The following is a 19,909-nucleotide window of genomic DNA, read 5'->3' on the forward strand; positions in this document are numbered from 1 at the left end:
GCCCTGGTGTTCCTGATCACAGGAGGAAAGCCCAACGCCTGCGACTGGCTTTTAAAAATGACGGCCACGAAGGACTTTTGAGATTGCCGGCCATCCCAGGCATCCATGCAGGATCAAGCAGTGCGCAGGCCCGGGGCCGAGCGGGGTGGACCACCCCCTCCCGAAGTCAGTGTGCTGTCCAAGTCCAGTTGTTTCAGCAAACGACGGAGTCCTCCCACCAGAGGTGGCGGCAGAGAGCAGGTCATGCTGACGTCACGTGTTCTGGGCATGAGAGAGATTCCTCTATTTTGCAGCTGCCAGCAGTGCTGGTGTGAACTCCACGGCCTCTGGTGAATAACCCATTAAGAAGAAGCTGAAAACAAGGAACACAGCAGCATGGAGATGATTACTTGAGGTGTGGGTTATTAATTTTGCCACTGCAAATCAAGATTCAAAGTTCACGTGTGATATATGCAGGGAAGCACTGGCAATTTAAAATCCTCAAAGCTTCAAAGATATTTGAAGACGATGGAGAGTTTGAGGACAAACCTCTTTATTCTTTTCAACGGATGCAGTGAGATCTTAAATCATCAGCTGAAGTCATTATCAGAAATGTAACATTGAATAACAAAGCAAGTGAGATCGTGAGGATCAGGCAGGCTCACCTATCACATTAAAGGTAAGTGAAAATGGTGGGTCGCGAAGGTCAGCCGGAGTGGGTCGCGAAGGTCAGCCGGAGTGGGTCACAAAGGTCGACCGGCGTGGATCCCAAAGGATGGCCGGTTGGTAAAAATGAGTCGCAGGCAATAAAGTTTGAAAGATACAGTCCTGGAGTTTTACTTTATTACCTGCAGTATCCGAGGGGACTTTTCCAGACTTTTGTTTTCTTGGAGATCAGTTAGTTAGTTCCCTCCTTAAAAAAAAATGAATATATTTAGCAGATTCCACGATGGAGGACATTAATGTGCACCACCTCATAGAGGACAGTCTAGGAGACAGAGTTCAATAAAAGCAAAATACAGCGGATGCTGCAGATCTGCAATAAAAACAAAGTGCTGGAAATACTCAGCAGGTCTGGTAGTATCTGTGGAGAGAGAAGCAGAGTTAACGTTTCAAGTCGAATATGAATCTTCTCCAGTGCAGAATGAAGGACAAATGTGATGGCTTTTATGCCATTGAAGTGGGGGGGGGGGGAGAACAAAAGGAAAATTCTGGGATTGGGTAGAGGGCAGGAGAGATGAAATGACAAAGAGCAAAAGGCAAAGGGAGTGGTAATGATCATATGAAAGAAACAAAGCATTTGTCCAGAGTAAGTGTGAATGGCAGATTAATAAACAGCTCTGTCTGAAGGCACAAAAGCAGAATCACAGTGGGGGAAGGAGTTCATGGCCTGAAATTGTTGAACTCAATGTTGAGTCCAGAAGACTGTAAAATACCTAATCGGAAGATGAGGTGCTGTTCCTCGAGCTTGCGTTGAGATTCACTGGAACACTGCAGCAGAAATGTGTCATTAAAAGAGTAACAATGCCCTTCAATTCTTCAAGCCACATTATAAAATGTGGTTGAGAAATTATCATTATCCATATAGCTATTATTCAAATACAACAGTCATAATTTCAGGAAACTACTTCAGATAAAGTACCAATCCAATTTCCCTGCCAATATCAGGTCAATAGAATGTCCCATAATGTCACATTTTACTGCATTCAGTTAACTGCAGTATTGTTAGGGTTTGCAAACTAAAACTAAGAGATTGTTCAGTTTCTCTTTTCCAATTTTAGAAACCCAGTATTGAACTTTGCTTTCACTCGCACAGCTATCTCAGCTACACTTCCTCACAACCTGCCTCCTGTAGGAATCAATTCCATTCTCCCAGTTTCTTTGTCGTGCCTGTTCTGATGATGCAAACTTCAGCAACTGCGCTTCTGATAGGCCTTTTTCCTCAACCGAGCGTTCCAGTCCCCAAATGTGGTTGGCAAGGCCCTCCACTATGCCTGCCCATTTCCCACACTTCTGCTCTCAGCCCTCCCTCTCATTCTCGGAATCGTGATAAGATTCACCTTGACATCACTTTTCACTCCACCAACCTCCACATAAAAGGATCATCCTACATTATTTCCATCACCCACCTCCAGCATGATGCCACCACCAAGTCTTTCCTCCCCTTCCCTGTCAGTATTCTAAATAGATCAATCCCTCCATGATAACCTGGTCTGCTCCTCAATCATCCCCAACATCTTGTCCCCTTCCCGTACAATCATACAGCTGCCCTTTCACCTTCTCTCTCCTCACCACCCAAAGCCACAAACACTCCTTCCAGGTGAAGCAGTGATTTACTTGTACTTCTTTCAATTTAGTCTACTGCATCCACTGCTCGCCATGTGGTCTGGTCTACATGGGGAGATTGGGTGACCGCTTATGTATGGAGACTTATGTAAGGCTGAAGAAACAAGGTTCAGACAGGGCGCTGGAGGGATACAAGATAGCCAGGAGGGAACTGAAGAAAGGGATTAGGAGAGCTAAGAGAGGGCATGAAAAATCTTTGGCGGGTAGGATAAAGGAAAACCCCAAGGCCTTTTACACATATGTGAGAAATATGAGAATGACTAGAGCGAGGGTAGGTCCGATTAAGGACAGTAGCGGGAGATTGTGTATTGAGTCTGAAGAGATAGGAGAGGTCTTGAACAAGTATTTTTCTTCAGTATTTACAAACGAGAGGGGCCATATTGTTGGAGAGGACAGCGTGAAGCAGACTGATAAGCTTGAGGAGATACTTGTCAGGAAGGAAGATGTGTTGCGCGTTTTGAAAAACTTGAGGATAGACAAGTCCCCCGGGCCTGACGGGATATATCCAAGGATTCTATGGGAAGCAAGAAATGAAATTGCAGAGCCGTTGGCAATGATCTTTTCGTCCTCGCTGTCAACAGGGGTGGTACCAGAGGATTGGAGAGTGGCGAATGTCGTGCCCCTGTTCAAAAAAGGGAATAGGGATAACCCTGGGAATTACAGGCCAGTTAGTCTTACTTCGGTGGTAGGCAAAGTAATGGAAAGGGTACTGAGGGATAGGATTTCTGAGCATCTGGAAAGGCATTGCTTGATTAGGGATAGTCAGCACGGATTTGTGAGGGGTAGGTCTTGCCTTACAAGTCTTATTGAATTCTTTGAGGAGGTGACCAAGCATGTGGATGAAGGTAAAGCAGTGGATGTAGTGTACATGGATTTTAGTAAGGCATTTGATAAGGTTCCCCATGGTAGGCTTATGCATAAAGTAAGGAGGCATGGGATAGTGGGAAATTTGGCCAGTTGGATAACAAACTGGCTAACCGATAGAAGACAGAGAGTGGTGGTGGATGGTAAATATTCAGCCTGGAGCCCAGTTATCAGTGGCGTACCGCAGGGATCAGTTCTGGGTCCTCTGCTGTTTGTGATTTTCATTAACGACTTGGATGAGGGAGTTGAAGGGTGGGTCAGTAAATTTGCAGATGATACGAAGATTGGTGGAGTTGTGGATAGTGAGGAGGGCTGTTGTCGGCTTCAAAGAGACATAGATAGAATGCAGAGCTGGGCTGAGAAGTGGCAGATGGAGTTTAACCCTGACAAGGATTAGGGGCAGCAGGGTAGCATGATGGTTAGCATAAATGCTTCACAGCTCCAGGGTCCCAGGTTCGATTCCCGGCTGGGTCACTGTCTGTGTGGAGTCTGCACGTCCTCCCCCTGTGTGCGTGGGTTTCCTCCGGGTGCTCTGGTTTCCTCCCACAGTCCAAAGATGTGCGGGTTAGGTGGATTGGCCATGCTAAATTGCCCGTAGTGTCCTAATAAAAGTAGGGTTAAGGGGGAGGTTGTTGGGTTACGGGTATAGGGTGGATACGTGGGTTTGAGTAGGGTGATCATGGCTCGGCACAACATTGAGGGCCGAAGGGCCTGTTGTGTGCTGTACTGTTCTATGTTCTATGTTCTAAGTGTGAGGTTGTCCATTTTGGAAGGACAAATATGAATGCGGAATACAGGGTTAATGGTAGGGTTCTTGGCAATGTGGAGGAGCAGAGAGATCTTGCGGTCTATGTTCATAGTTCTTTGAAAGTTGCCACTCAAGTGGATAGAGCTGTGAAGAAGGCCTATGGTGTGCTAGCGTTCATTAGCAGAGGGATTGAATTTAAGAGCCGTGACGTGATGATGCAGCTGTACAAAACCTTGGTCAGGCCACATTTGGAGTACTGTGTGCAGTTCTGGTCACCTCATTTTAGGAAGGATGTGGAAGCTTTGGAAAAGGTGCAAAGGAGATTTACCAGGATGTTGCCTGGAATGGAGAGTAGGTCATACGAGGAAAGGTTGAGGGTGCTAGGCCTTTTCTCATTAGAACGGAGAAGGATGAGGGGCGACTTGATAGAGGTTTATAAGATGATCAGGGGAATAGATAGAGTAGACAGTCAGAGACTTTTTCCCCGGGTGAAACACACCATTACAAGGGGACATAAATTTAAGATAAATGGTGGAAGATATAGAGGGGATGTCAGAGGTAGGTTCTTTACCCAGAGAGTAGTGGGGGCATGGAATGCACTGCCTGTGGTAGTAGTTGAGTCGGAAAAGTTAGGGACCTTCAAGCGGCTATTGGATAGGTACTTGGATTAGGGTAGAATAATGGAGTGTAGGTTAACTTCTTAAGGGCAGCACGGTAGCATTGTGGATAGCACAACTGCTTCACAGCTCCAGGGTCCCAAGTTCGATTTCGACTTGGGTCACTGTCTGTGTGGAGTCTGCACATCCTCCCCGTGACTGCGTGGGTTTCCTCCGGGTGCTCCGGTTTCCTCCCACAGTCCAAAGATGTGCAGGTTGGGTGGATTGGCCATGAAAAATTGTCCAAAATTCTATGATTAACCTAGGACAAAAGTTTGGTGCAACATCGTGGGCCGAAGGGCCTGTTCTGTGCTGTATTTCTCTATACTCTATACTCTATACCTCCGCTCAAGCAAACACAAACCCAAGTTACCGGTTGTTTGCTATTTTAGTTCTCCACCTTGCTGTCACAGAACTTGTATCTTTTTAATTATTTATTTATTTACAAAGGAAACATTAATGATGTTCATACAAAGCACTGTCTCAAGATCTGTTCTGATCCTAGAACTGTTGGACCTTTTCTCCTTTCATTAAGTTTCTATTGATGCAAAGTCCCCTTTTCCTCTTTTCTATCTCCACCCATAATTAGCTTGAATCATCATTTGGCACTTAGTGTAAGTTTATTCCCATCCCAGAATTTATACGCTGGAAAGTTGACCTTATTTCCATTATAGCTCAGTTTTAACATTCTGGCACTTTGCCAATCTCGTGCTCCATTCCTACTGCCACTTACCTCTGTGTGTTAACAGTAATTGCCCTTGGTCCTCATACAATATCAGGAACAGATCCTTAGCACAAACAGAGATCATATAGGACACATTGTACAATGGCCATTTCCTCTGGGATGGTAAACATTGCCTCCGTTTCTCTCTTTAATTATTTTCTAGCAATGTTAGAATACCTAGCCTCTGTGTCACTGCTTTGACAGAGGGCGCAGTCCAATGGTCATGCAACGCCGGAAAAGCAGCTCGGAGCAGCGTAGCCAATGAAAGGCGGGAGACCTCGCTCCTGGGATCTACCTGGCTCGCCACGCCTTGTGAGCTCCAACGTGATCTCGCCGGAGGCCCTCCCATAGTTAAGTCTGTTAAGTAATGGGTTAAGAGACATTGCAATTAGTTGTCTCGTTTATGTTAAGTGTTCAATGATTGTCTCATTTATGTTAAGTGTTCAATGATTGACACTGATATGTAAAGGGGCTTCAGGTGGATTCTGGAGCTTGTGATGATCTGTAGAGTTCTGTGCAGAGTGAGTTTGAACCATTAAAGGTGTGTTGGTGAAAAAGGAGCTGAACTCTTGCCTCCTCATACCACAGCATCTAGTACATGTTAACAAAGGCTTGTGGTGGAGGTCGGGGTCGGGGATAGTTTTGGGGCCTCAGAGAACAGGATACCATTTTTAAATGTCATCCCGATCTCTCACTACAATGAGGAGTTCTAGTGGGCGGAACTCCCCACGGTACAAAGCGGCTGTGTGTTTCCCTTTCAGGCCCCTTATACAATGCGAGTCGCATTGAATAGCTATGTGTTTCTCAGCACTGCGGGCGCCGGGAAACACGCGGCTAAACGTTGTTCCCTTTGGGAGAATCGCTCCCGTAGTGCTAGCCTGAACATAGTTTCAGTCTGTTTCATTCTCAATCTCAATCTGAGTCATGTCTCATGAAAGCAGAGGCAACTATAGAGGTTGTAATGTCCGAATAATACCCAAGTTGCTGTTGTAATGACTATCTGCTTTTCTTCTCAAACTTTCTAACTTAAAAGTAAGAAGAATTAAATACATTGGAGTGTAGTTGCTACAAAATACTTACCCCACTTGGAATCATTTAGTATCCAGTTAACAGTAAACAAGTTCCACAACATTAGGGGTGATAAAATCAAAAAGGAGGGGTCCATTCCTGGTGGTCCACAGCTTCTGGTATGAAGCATTGGGAATATTAACATTCGTGGGAGAGCAGCCTTTCACTAGCCCTCCGGAGCAATGTTGTTTACCCAGGTGAACCGCAGTTGGGAAGCATTCACCAAAAGGAAAATTGCATAAAAGAAAATGTATTTGTGGAAAAATGAACAAAAAAAATAAAGCAGCAGTTTGCAACAACTGGCATTTAATTAATGTCAAATAGATAAAGATGAATTGTGTTTCAAATGAGTGGGCAGCATTGCAAGCAAATGTAAACTGAGGCTCAGCTACAGTTAGAAGCAATGTTAGGATGCCTGTTATTTCCCTAGAATGAGTTTCTTAATATGTTGGGGGACAGACAAACTAATTGAAACACATTAAAATTGATTGGGAATATGAAAATAAGTACAAGAGTAATTGTAATTGTTGTTCACATTGACTACATACTGTCAGCCATCTGCACAACCACATCCCACCTAAACTCGAATGCATATTTCTCTAAAGCACTCTCGCTGCAATGTTTTGCAGTTAAACTGGAAGCACATTCTGAAATGTTAACCTATTTCCTCTTTTGGACCTGAATGACTTGTGTAATTACAGCATTTTCTGTTCCTATTTTTGGCTTATTTTCTTACTTTCTTTGTCCAGTGCTTTAGAATTTAAACAGTAAGAACTAGTTAGATTGTGCAGTTTTACAGGCCTCCCAAATGCCAATGAAATTCAGTGATTTACTTTCAGAATTCTTTTCTTTTAAAATGCTTTGTTCCATTCACTATGGCTTCTAACGTAAGACCCTGCGTTTCTCAAAAGACGTCTCTGTTTCTAGTGCTAGAACCTTGGCTATGTTTTGTTTATTGGATATGACGTACTGTTATTCGTAGTTTGGGTGGGGGGATTAGCTGGCAAGAATGTTGCATTCCTATGCTTCCAAAGTTCAACCCAGCCTTGGCTCCTATTCAGACTTGGCTGTGCTTGAATGGTTTGAGGTTTAACTGACTCTAAACTGAGATGCCATTTTGATAGTTGAAGGCAAGGGAGAAGAGGTAAAGTCAGGATAAAAAAGTTAACCCATGTAATGATTTCCATTTTACCTGCATTGCCTGAACTGGATGTTTTCATTTAAGAATGTTTCTGTAATCTTGTTTTCTCCTCACAAAGCCAGCAGCTTGAAGCTAAGCTGCTGTTGCCATAGCATTTTTGAGCATTTATTACTAAACAAAGATCGAGCTATTATGTACATTCTTGAGCATTTCATGGCCTTGCTGATGACACCCAAAGTGGAAACTCTACCCTGATATGTTTTTAAAATCCTGTCCAGGTTATGGAAGTAAAGTTCAAATCGATACTTGATCCAAATGGCATTGATTGTAACCCAGGGCTTCAGTAGTTTAGTGAGCACTTTTGCTGTGTGGCTGGAGAAGTGGATTATCCTTTTACTCATGCGACCTAGGTTAAACCCAGCCCTGACTGATGGGATGAAGTAGCTCTTCTGTCTTTCTGTTCGGTTCTGGGGGCCCTACATGGAATGTATGTGGGTTGTCTCAACACGGGTCTTAGCAGGTTTGGGGCCATAGCAACAAATTATCCCTTTGTAATAATTAGCAACAAAATTCAGAGAAACCACAAGAAATGGATTTTATGGGAAATGGAACCTACTATTCCAAGGTTTTAAACTGAAGCCTAATGTGAGAGCAAATTAAAAATCCTTCACCTTACATCTAACGTAATGATTGTTGCCATTGGTTGCTGGCACTGAAAAGTGTTACATTCGGCAGCTTAAAACTTTTTTATCTTAATGCAAGAATGTATTTTAATAGCCTTTAGCTTTGGCAAAATGCCATATTAATATCACTAGCCCCTTGATTTTGCACATTCTCCCCGGTCTGCATGGGTTTCAACCCCACAACCCAATGATGTGCAGGTTAGGTGGATTGGCCATGCTAAATTGCCTCTTAATTGGAAATAAATAATTGGGTACTCTAAATTTATTTTTAAAAATACCACCAGCCCCTAACATAAGTCTCAAACAGAGGCGGAAAGCCTAAAGCAAGCTGCCGTATCTCTGAGGCTAATTGCTGGGAAGGTCCTGTTGGAATAAACTAACCTTCCGAAAGGTCACCCTCAGAAAACAGGGAAATTTGCTTTATGTTCACCCGAGCTGCACAAGAACCATTAAAGGTAGCTTGAGGTTTGTGGAACAGAAAAACATCTTATGAAGGAACATGGTGAACTTGTCTAACTTAACTAACTGAATGCTAGGTAGCTTAATATGGAATAAACTATACCTTAAATGTAGTAGGATATTTTTATATTGGATGAGGGACTAGAGATATGTATTTCCAAGTCTGCAGGTGACACTAAGTTTGGAGCCACAGTACGTTGTGTGGATAGGAGACAAAAATCATAAAGGGATCTAGAAAGTTGAAATTTGTGGCCAAAACTATCACCAATAGAATTTGAAATGGAGAAGTCTGAGGTCCTTCATATTGGGGCGCGATTCTCCGAAATGGAGACAGAGTGTTTGCGCTGTTAGTGAACGCCGCCGCGTTTCACGACGGCACAAAACGGGCGCGGGGACTGCCGATTCTGGCCCCCACAGGAGGCCAGCACAGTGCTGGAGCGGTTCACGCCGCTCCAGCCTCCCTTCCCAGCACCAAATGGGTGCCGCGCATGGGCCGCGCCAACCCGCGCATGTGCAGTTGGGTCACGCCAACCCGCGCATGTGCAGTTGGGTCGCGTCAACCCGTGCATGCGCGGGGGACTTCTTCAGCCCGCCGGCCCCGATGGAACATGGCGTGGGGGCTCAGGGGCCGGCTGCACAACAAAGTAGGCGCGGGGGGGGGAGGCCGGCCCGCCGATAGGTCGGCCCCGATCGTGGGCCAGACCGCATCGGAGGCCCCCCCCCCCCCCCCCCCCCCCCCCGGGGGACGGAGCCCCCCAAAGACCGCTCCCCGACCCTTCGCGCCGGCAGCAACCAGGTGTGGATGGCGACAGCCGCTCGGCCCATCCGGGCCAGAGAATCGGCGGCCCCGCCTGCGACCGGCGCGCATCAAACGCGCCGGCGCAAATGGAGCCGATTCTCCGCACTTTGGAGAATCGCGTGCCAGCGTGGCACTGTTGCGGCGATTCTCCAGCCCGTGCTTCGGAGAATCGCGCCCTGGATATGTGAAAGACAAATCTCAATATTTATTTTGTGGTAAGAAACTAGAAAATGTGGAGGAGCAAAGGGATTCACTGATGTATGGCCCAGTGCACAAAGCATTAAAAGCTAGAGTACAAGTACAAAAAGGCAAATAGAATGTTGACCTTTAGCTCAAGGAGGTTGGAATGGAGGCGTGAATGTAATGCATAAATTGTACAGACAGAGCCCTCTTCAGACACTGTCTGGAGTATTGCATTCAGTTCTGGACACCAAACCTCAGTGCAGATATATTCACATTCAGCATTGAAAGCCTGGACATTGTCCAGGTCTTGCTGTATTTGGTCAAGAACTGCTTTGGTATCCGAGGAGTCGCAAATGGTGCTGAACATGAAATGAAAATCGCTTATTGTCACGAGTAGGCTTCAATGAAGTTACTGTGAAAAGCCCCTAGTCGCCACATTCCGGCGCCTGTCCGGGGAGGCTGGTACGAGAAGTCCGGGGAGGCTGGTACATTGTCCAGTCATCTACAAACATTCCCACTTCTGACCTTTTGATGGAAGGAAGGTCATTGATGAAACAGCTAAAGATGATTGGGTTAAGCGATTCTACAATGAACGCATCAAATCTCAGCGCTACAGTCCTGCCACATCCAGCCGTGACAGGTGGTGGGCAATTAAACAACTCACTGGAGGAGGAGGCTCCATAAATATCTCCATCCTGAGTGATGGAGGAGTCCATTATAAGGTCAGAAGTGGGGATGTTTGCGGATGACTGCACAATATTCAGCACCATTCACAATTCCTCAGATAATGAAGCAGTCCATGGCCAAATGCAGAAAGACCTGGACAATATCTAGGCTTAGACTGACAAGTTGCAAGTTACATTCGCGTCACACAAGTGCCAGGCAATGACCATCTCCTATAAGACAGGATCTAACCATCGCCCCATGACGATTAATGGCTTTACCATTGCTGAATCCCCCACATCAACATCCTGGGGGTTATCATTGATCAGAAACTGAACTGGACTAGCCACATTAAAACTGTGGCTTACAGGGCAGGTCAAAGGCTAGGAATCCTATGGCAAGTAACTCACCTCCTGACCCCCCCAAAGCTCGTCCACCATCTACCAGGCACAAGTCAGGAGTGTAAGGAATACTCTGCACTTGCCTGAATGAGTGGAGCTCCACCAACACTCGAAGCTCGAGAACATCCAGGACCGAGGTGCCCACTTGATTGTTCCTCCTTCCACAAACAGTCAAACCCTCCACCACCAAAGAACAGTGGCAGCCGTGTATACCATCTACAAGATGCTCTGCAGTAACTCACCAAGATTCCTTAGACAGCACCTTCCAAACCCATGGCTACTACCATCTGAAAGGACGAGCAGTAGATTCCTGGGAACCCCACCACCTGGAGGTTCCCCTTCAAGTCACTCACCACCCTGACTTGGAAATATATCACTGTTCCATCAATGTCGCTGGAGTAAGATCTTGGAACGCCCTGCCTAGCATCACAGTGGGTGCACAGGCACCTCAAGGACAGCAGCGGTTCAAGAAGCCAACTCACCTCCAACTTATGAAGGGCAACTAGGGATGGAAAATAAATGCTGCCCTAACCAACGACGCCCCCATCACGTAAATTAATTTTTAAAAGCTATTCACAGCTAGATGTGGCAGGACTACAGAGCTTAGTTCTGATTCGTTGACAGCTTAGCCCTGTCTATCACTTGCTCCTCATGCTGTTTGACATGCAAGTAGTCCTGTGCTGTAGCTTCACCAGGTTGACACCTCATTTTTAGGTCTGCCTGATGTTGCTCCTGGGTCTGAAGTCATATGTAGGCCAGACCTGGTAAGGGGTGTAAATTTCCTACCCTAAAGTACATTGGTGAAACAGATGGGTTTTCAGGCTAATTCACTACTCTCATGGTCACCATTACTCACACTAGCTTTTTTTATTCCAGATTTATTTAACCAAATGAATTTAAGTTCCACATGCTGCCCAGATGGGATTTGAACTCCTGACTCTGGAGACAGGATTTTTACTTAAATGCCAGAGCAAGTTGGACAGTCACATAAACCTTCCACTCGGGTTGGTGTGCCAATATCCTGACACAAAACCAACATGAGATTAAAAAGCTACAAAGTAAGCGGAATAAATAGCTAGTTAAGGCTATTAACCATATCGACACATTCTCAACCATGAAAGGTAGGAAGAGGCACGAACACAGCAGGGAATGAGTCAGAAAGGTGGGAAGGCAGCAAAAGGCACCATTAAAGAGGGAGGGCTCAGAGAAATCACCATTCACAGGCAACCAGTTGTACAGCATCAAAATAATTATCTGTCATGTCTCTTCACACTTGACAATGGGAGATGGTGCGATCCTTTTGCATACAGACCTCATGGTTCATGAGCGAGAGGCTTATGAAAACACTACGACAAAGAAAAGAAGGGCATGACAGGAAATGGGATTCAACTACTCGGAGATTGGATTGGCGAGCGATGATGTGCAGCCTGTGCACTATCAATTACTACAAAGACGACAGTAGTGAATAATCGAGGATTTATTGAGCCGAGATGTGTGGCCTCCCGCAGCTGGTACCAGAATGGGAGCAGCTCTGGTGAGGGCACACATTTATACGCTGCCTACTGGGCTGAGCCAGCAGGCAGGGATTTACCCCTGTACCTCTAGTACAGGCACCTTACCGTACTATATCTAATATACAGTTACTACATCTAATACACAGTTAGTGGGGACTACCACACAGCCCTTTGCAAGAGCAGAGGCAGACCCCACGCAACAGAGAGCAGGGGTGAGAAATGAGGGTGAGGAAGTCAACAGAGGCAACACCCTCAGCATGGGGTCTAACGCCAAAGCAGAAGCTGCCTGGATATGTCAGAGCATCTGTGCTGCAGAACTCTGTGCCTGCCCAGAACAGCTGGTTGCTCTCATTGAGGGACATCCGAGAATTCACAAGAACTGTTGCCATGGCCTTCCTGTAGCTGGAAACATCACAGTGGCCTTGTTTTGTTTGCAACCTGTTCCATCCAAGGAAGGGCAACAAATATTGGTGGCAACTCATTGCATCACAAGGAATTATGCTCTGTTTGAAATGGCAAAGAATTACATTAATTTCCGACAGATAGTGGCACTCAAATTCTTTTTTTTTATTTTAGAGTACCCAATTCATTTTTTCCAATTAAGTAGAAACTTAGCATGACCAATCCACCTAGCCTGCACATCTTTGGGTTGTGGAGGCGAAACCTACGCAAACACGGGGAGAATGTGCAAACTCCACACGGTCAGTGACCCAGAGCCGGGATAGAACCTGGGACCTCGGCGCCGTGATGCAGCAATGCTATCCACTGCGCCACCGTGCTGCCCGTGGCACTCAAATTCAAAGTACAGTGTGATCTTCCTCTGCCGCTCGATGTCCTTTAGTGCAGGGGATTATTGATTGCATCCATATGGCCATTGCAGCATCGACTGACCAGCCAGAAATATTCCTCAATAGGACAGTATTCCACTCTTAAATGTTCAGCTGATATATGATCATACCGAGAGCTTTATTCAGATACAGACACTGTCCTAGAAGCAATCACAGGGCCTTCATCCTCCAGAAGTCCCAGATTCTGCCGTTTTTCATGACATCATCTGAGATCTGTGGATGGTAGTCGGCAGACAAGGTTATCACTTGTAGAGATGGTTGGTGACTCTGGTGTATCACTGCCACAGAAGCTGAGAGACACTAACCGATGCCACCTGAGCGTAAGGGTCATCCTTGAGCAAACCACTGGCTTCCTGGTGGAAGTGCAGATGCATTGACTGGTCAAGTAGCACCTGTCAATACACTCCCTTAAGGGTCTCGTTCATTGTGGTGATCTATTGAGTCCTCCTTCTATAGCTCTCCAGAGAGGTGTGGACTGGAGATGGGAGAAGAAGTGGAATAGCACAGTTCTTTGCTTGGGAAGAGGAAGACGAGAAGTGGAGGGTGGTCCTCTTGCTGTATGAAGATGCTGCCATGTCAGGGTTAAGAGGCGGAGCACATCAGAATAACAGGCGTGCCAGGGCCAGTCTGATGAAGAGATGTTGGACCGCTATGAGACTCAGTCTTCACAACATTTGGAGGGAAGAGGGTCCATCATCTGAGTGAGAACAACCTCAGTTTGCAGCAGAAGTCAACAACTTTCCAATGGCACAAACAATGCAAGTCGCCAGAGTCTGCACTGAATGCACTCCTTCTCAGCACACTGTTTGGCCCTTATTTTCCATGCTTCTGGCTTTCATCATGTTGAAATGGAAACACCAAAGTCTGCACTTGAACAACAATATTCCCTGTGATTTAATGCATAACAGTTTGATATAATTTACAACATCCAAGTCATCCACAAAGTGTCATTACTTATTCGGAGAACTCCGCTCACGACCACTCCGATAAGTTGCCTCCCTGTGGCTGAAAATCGAGGCAGACTGATTTTGCCTGTCATAGACATAGAATTACTACAGTGCAGAAGGAGGCCATTCGACCCACCGCGTCTGCATCGACTATCTGAAAGAGCACCCAGCCTAGGCCCACTTTATCGCCCTGTCCCTGTAACCCCACCTAACCTGCGCACCTTTGGACTATGGGAGGAAATCAGAGCACCCAGAGGAAACCCACTGAGATGTCCATGTCGGTCAGCTTCATCATGGATCTGCTAGGAGCGTATCTCCAAAGCTGCTTCACTGGCGTCACTGCAGGGGCAGCCCCTGTCACAGGGCATAACCCACAGGCACATCCTTTGCCAAAGGGGCCATGAAGCTGGATGATGATACCCTGTGAGGGACAGCCACCCCCCCCCCCCCCCCCCCCCCAATCACCATCTTGTCGCCTCCTCAACTCTTTCATGGTGATTGAGGTCGCACGAGCGAATCACAAGATGCCATCCACTCTTCATTTGTGCCATTTGTACTACAGACCAGTCAAAGCGACATAATGCATCCTCTGCGTGTTGGGGCAACTGTTTCTGCATCCACATTGAATGATGCTGCATGTAGCTCCCATGAGAATGGCCACTTTTTCAACAGATGAGTTCATGCACTCAAAGCATTGAGTCATTGTGGAATACTTGGGATGAATGGACTCCTCAATTCTCATTCCACTTCTACGCAGAGTCTCATGTAATTCTGATTCAGTTTCTCCAGGTAGAGACAGCTGTTTCGTGACTCCCGATACTTCGTATCTCAACCCTGCTGAATAGAGCTGCACCTGTCCTACATCCTCCGAGGGGGACTGACCACAGCCAACTCAGCCTTCCACTGAATCTTCCAGCCCTGATGTGATGTGCACTTTGTGCCACTTTTTACAGTACCATGTGAGGCACATTGAAGTGCAAGCAACAGCAACGTCGGCTGGGGAACCCCTGTCCAGACTTGCCTTCTCTCTTTCCTGGGCAATGCTTTACAGTTTGAATTGCAAGGTGAGGGAAAATGCCATTAGGAAATGAAAATGAAAAAACGAAAATCGCTTATTGTCACAAGTAGGCTTCAAGTGACGATACTGTGAAAAGCCCCTAGTCGCCACATTCCGGCGCCTGTTCGGGGAGGCTGGTACGGGAATTGAACCCGCGCTGCCGGCCTGCCTTGGTCTGCTTTAAAAGCCAGCTATTTAGCCATGTGCTAAACCCTCTGCTAATTTACTCTCCCACTCCCAGTTTTTCATTCGCAGAAGATGTTGTTGTCTTTACTATAGCCCAATTGTCCATTAGCACTCAGGCTTATGGGTCATCAAGGCTGCTGTGCACCCTGTAATGATATACATAAGCTAACTTGGATATGATGCTGTAAACGACCTCTGACCAGCAGGTGGCAGTGTAGTCTACCTTGTGACTCTGTACCTCGAGGAGTTGGGAGTTTGTCGTGTTAGTGGATAGTCATACTTGCAGAAGCTCAAGGATAATTTACTAGTATTAGTAGTTTGTAATATATTTCTTCCAGTTATCTTTACCGTGCACTTTTTTGATAATAAATTAGTTGAACTAGTCAAGAACTAGATGTTCTATTGTGCATCATTCCTACCGGCCATAGCACAAGAACACGAGTAGACCTCCATGTGGCCCCAGGATGCTGCTTTCTTTTGCACCCTGGTGACTGCTGACCAGAGGTCACACCATCCGGGTCGATCTTTGGACTCCCCTTTCCAGACTTCAGCAAATGATTGAAATGTATCGTCCTCGCCACTCCTCTGCTGCTGACCTTGTGAACCATCTCCAGCCATGCCATCTTGGTCAGCCTTGCAGGCCTTCCTGTGCCATGGGCTGGAACAGGATGTTTCTCTGTAAATGTCAGCACCTTCAGTGAGGTGTCGGAAAAACCACGGGCTTCCCTGGCAATGCAGTCCTCCCCATCCATTATCCTCTGCTCAGCACCCCCCCTGTCCATTATTGCGCTGAATGCCCGTTGAAGCAATGGCTGCTGCTTGCCCTTTAAATCGGGCTTGTTGCTTCCTGTTTCCCACCTCCTTCCTGTGCCTGCTGCCGCTAATTGGACGGCGAACTCGTCATTGGGCCAATTAAGCTGATTTTCAATTAAACTAGCAGCACAGTGTGTTACCAGTACTGTGTGGGGTCAGGCCCTGAACATGAACTTAACACTATGAACCTGACTGGTATTGAAATCCTGCCCCGTACCTTTAGTCTGAGCCACTGGATGACCAGTCCAGAAGCACAGTAACTACAATGCTACCATTCCCATGTTTGAACTAAATGCAGAACAGCTCAAGGGGCTGAATGCAGACTCTGTTCCTATTTTCTTTTGAGGTGCAAAGCAGCAGGGTGCAGAAGAGTTGTAATATATTTTAAAAAGCAGATATTGCAGCTAAGTAAATAAACGCTAAATTACTAGAAACGGAGTTAAGCACACAGATGTTACTTGCAACATGACTTATCACCAAGCTAGTAGCTTTGCCAAATGTGGAGAGTCAACAATTCCATAGCATTAGTTGATGAAATATCCCAGCCCGAGTAGAAAGGAGTAAATAGGAGTATTAGCAAAAGGTCATACAGAAAGAGAGAGAGTAATGCCTAAACCGTATGCTTCAACTTTAAAAGGTTGCAGATTTGAAATTACACTGGTGAATTACTGCTCTATAAACTCAGGTTACGCATGCCCAAATAGTGACGCATTACCATTGTATTTCAGAAATGCACACATATCACTGTAGGCTGTTCTTTTGAGACTAAGAATGTTGGATTGAGTCCATCACCCAGAAGTCTTTACGACTTCTTAGAATAAGATATTTTCATTTGTTACAGTGTTCTTTATTTGTTTCTGTGGGTGTTGCTGGCAAGGCCAGCTTTTATTGCCCAGCCTGAATTGTCTTTGAGCATGTCGTTGTGAGCTGTCTTCTCAAACCATTGCGTGGTGAAGGTACTCCTGTTGTGACGTTAGGTAGGGAATTTCAGGATTTTGATGATGAATAAATGGCGATAAGCTTTGAAGTCAGGATGGTGTGTGACTTGATGGGATGCTTGCAAGCGGCGGTGTTTCCATATCCTGTTTCCCTTATTGTAGCTAGTAGAGGTTGCAGGCTTGGAAAGTGCTGTTGAAGAAACCTTGTTGAGTTGCTACAGTACATTTTTTATGTGGTACACACTGCAGCCTCCCTCTGCTGGAGGTGGAGGGAGTGAATATATGAGGTGGCAGGTGGGTTGCCAATCAAGCCAGCTTTTTTATTTATTCGTTAACGGAATGTGGGCATGCTGGTTAGGGCAGCATTTGTTCTCCATTCCTAATAACCCTTGAGACGGTCCGGGTGAGCTGGCTTCTTGGGTGGCACAGCTGCATAGTGGTTAGCACTGTTGCTTCACAGTGTCAGGATCCCAGGTTTGATTCCCGGCTTGGGTTACTGTCTGTGCCGAGTCTGCACATTCTCCCCGTGTCTGCGTGGGTTTCCTCCGGGTGCTCCGGTTTCCTCCCCAAGTCCCGAAAGGTGACTTGGGTGAATTGCACATTCTGAATTCTCCCTCTGTGTACCCGAACAGGCGCTGGAGTGTGGCGACTAGGGGCTTTTCACAGTAACGTCATTGCAGTGTTAACTTAAGCCTACTTGTGATAATAAGAAAGATTTATGGGCAGCACTGTAGCACAAGGGGATAGCACGGTGGCTTCACAGTGCCAGGGTCCCAGGTTCGATTCCCCGCTGGGTCGCTGTCTGTGCGGAGTCTGCACGTTCTCCCCGTGTCTGCATGGGCTTCCTCCAGGTCCTCCGGTTTCCTCCCACAGCCCAAAGACGTGCAGGTTGGGTGGATTGGCCAAGATAAATTGCTCTTAGTGACCAAAAGGTTAGGAAGGTTATTGGGTTACAGGGATAGGATGGAAGTGAGGGCTTAAGTGGGTCGGTGCAGACCCGATGGGCCAAATGGCCTCTTTCTGCACTGTATGTTCTATGTACTTCTGAATTATTAGATTCTTGCCTCGCAGCAGTCCATGTGGTGTAGGTACACCCACAGTGCTGCTGGGAAGGGTGTTCCAGGATTATAACCTGCCACAGTGAACGAACGGTGATATATTAGTGTGTGGCTTTGAAGGGAATTTGCGGGTGCTGTTCCCATGCATCTGCTGCCCTTGTCTTTCTAGGTGGTAGAGGTCAGAGTTTGGTAGGTGCTGTCAAAACAGCCTTGGTGAGTTGTTGCAGTGCACCTTGTAGATGGTACACATGGCTACCACTGTGCATCAGTGGTAAAAATAGTGAATGCTGGATGTGGTGGCAATCAAGCCCTGGTTGGTGTTCAACATCGTGCATCTTACAGATGGTGGACAGTGTTTCTAGAGTCAGGAGGTGAGTTACTCACTATGGAATTCCCAGCCTCTTTCCTGCTCTTGTAGACACAGTAATTAAGTGGCTGGTGCAGTTAAGCTTCTGATCACTTCTGACCTTAAAATGGAGGGACGGTGCTACATTCTGCCAGACATTGGCAGTCACTCTCTGGAATTCAGCTCTTTTTTCCATATTTGTACTAAGGCTGCATCATTGTTTCCAGCACCTTCCATCATTTTGCTGATGATTAAGGCTTGCAGCCATATTACAATATTTAAAGTGTCAACCCACCTCAGGGTGGTCTCCTGCCCACCATCAAGCCCTTGCCCCCAAAATTCAGTATGTAATGCTGCTTTTTTTTTAACCACTGATTTCCAAGTACTCCGTCTGGAACTTGTCTTACAAATTTTTGAATTCCAGAATCAATCTATGGTCTGTGCTGTGTTAGTCAAGAGCACTGTATTTTGTGTTGTTACTAAGCTGGGAAGCCAGATGTTCTGCTCCTGTGTGTTCTGCAGTACCTCCTACTGCCTGCCTGCTTGTTCAATTTATTGCAAGAGACCCCACCGCATGTTTTTCAAGGAAGACCATGATGTTCCACTGCTGTCACAGTCAACATGATTTTGTCAACCAAACTCAGGACAACTGGTCGCTTATCTTCAGAAAATGCTGGAAATCCTCAGCACATCAGGCAACACCTGTGGAGATGGAAACAGGAAACATGTTCAGCTGAATGTGACTTCTTCGAACTCGGAATGTTAACTTTATTTCTCCCTCCACTGATGCTGCCACAATGGCCCAGTATTTCCAGCTCTGTTTTTATTTCAGATCTCCAGAACCTGCAGTTTTTAGCTTTCATATCATGGTGGTGATTTATCTTCTTGCTCTTTGTGGGAATCTGTGTGCACAAATGAGTTGCTCCATTTGCCTACCTATCACAACCGTTCAAATGTAATTTATTAGCGGTGGGGTGATTTGAAATGTCCTGAGGACATGAAAGAGGCTTTATAAATGCAAGTACTTTATTTTTTTAAGTCATGCTTTTCATGTCCTTGTACTTTGCATCATAAATTGATTTAATCCTCCAAATGGTGCACTGATCTTTGTGTTTTATTCTACTATAGGGAAGAACACTGCACAAAATGGGCCGGAGTAGCCTGGCGGAGAAGTTCCTGAGAGACGCTGTTCAGGCTCAGCCAACGTCCCACGAGGCCTGGAACAGTTTGGGGGAGGTGGTGCAAGGCCAAGGGAAAAATGAAGAAGCTGTGGAATATTTTCTTACTGCATTAGAGCTGGAGGCCAGCAGTCCCATAGTTCCATTCACTGTCATACCGAGAGAGCTTTGAAATCAATCATGTGGATCACATTTAGTATATCTTGCATTTTTCTTCCCCAAGATTTAACTTGCTGACTCATTGAGCAGTATTCAGATGTGTGTGTGTGGGGGGGGGGGGGGGGGGGGGGGGGGGGGGGGGGGGGGGGGG

General features: G+C 46.3%; 1 protein-coding gene across 1 annotated transcript in view; it reads left to right on the forward strand.

The window, feature by feature from the left end:
* The window catches only part of LOC119974606 (tetratricopeptide repeat protein 7A-like), a 451,074-nt gene extending 431,206 nt beyond the window's left edge, over positions 1 to 19,868 (forward strand). Inside the window, exon 20 of the mRNA XM_038813643.1 lies at positions 19,550 to 19,868. Within this exon, the coding sequence (XP_038669571.1) occupies positions 19,550 to 19,771 (222 nt within the window). The 3' untranslated portion in view covers positions 19,772 to 19,868. The remainder of the gene's footprint in view (positions 1 to 19,549) is intronic.
* Positions 19,869 to 19,909: the final 41 nt, after the last annotated feature.

This window comes from Scyliorhinus canicula, chromosome 1 (assembly GCF_902713615.1).
Source record: "Scyliorhinus canicula chromosome 1, sScyCan1.1, whole genome shotgun sequence".
NCBI lineage: Eukaryota > Metazoa > Chordata > Chondrichthyes > Carcharhiniformes > Scyliorhinidae > Scyliorhinus > Scyliorhinus canicula.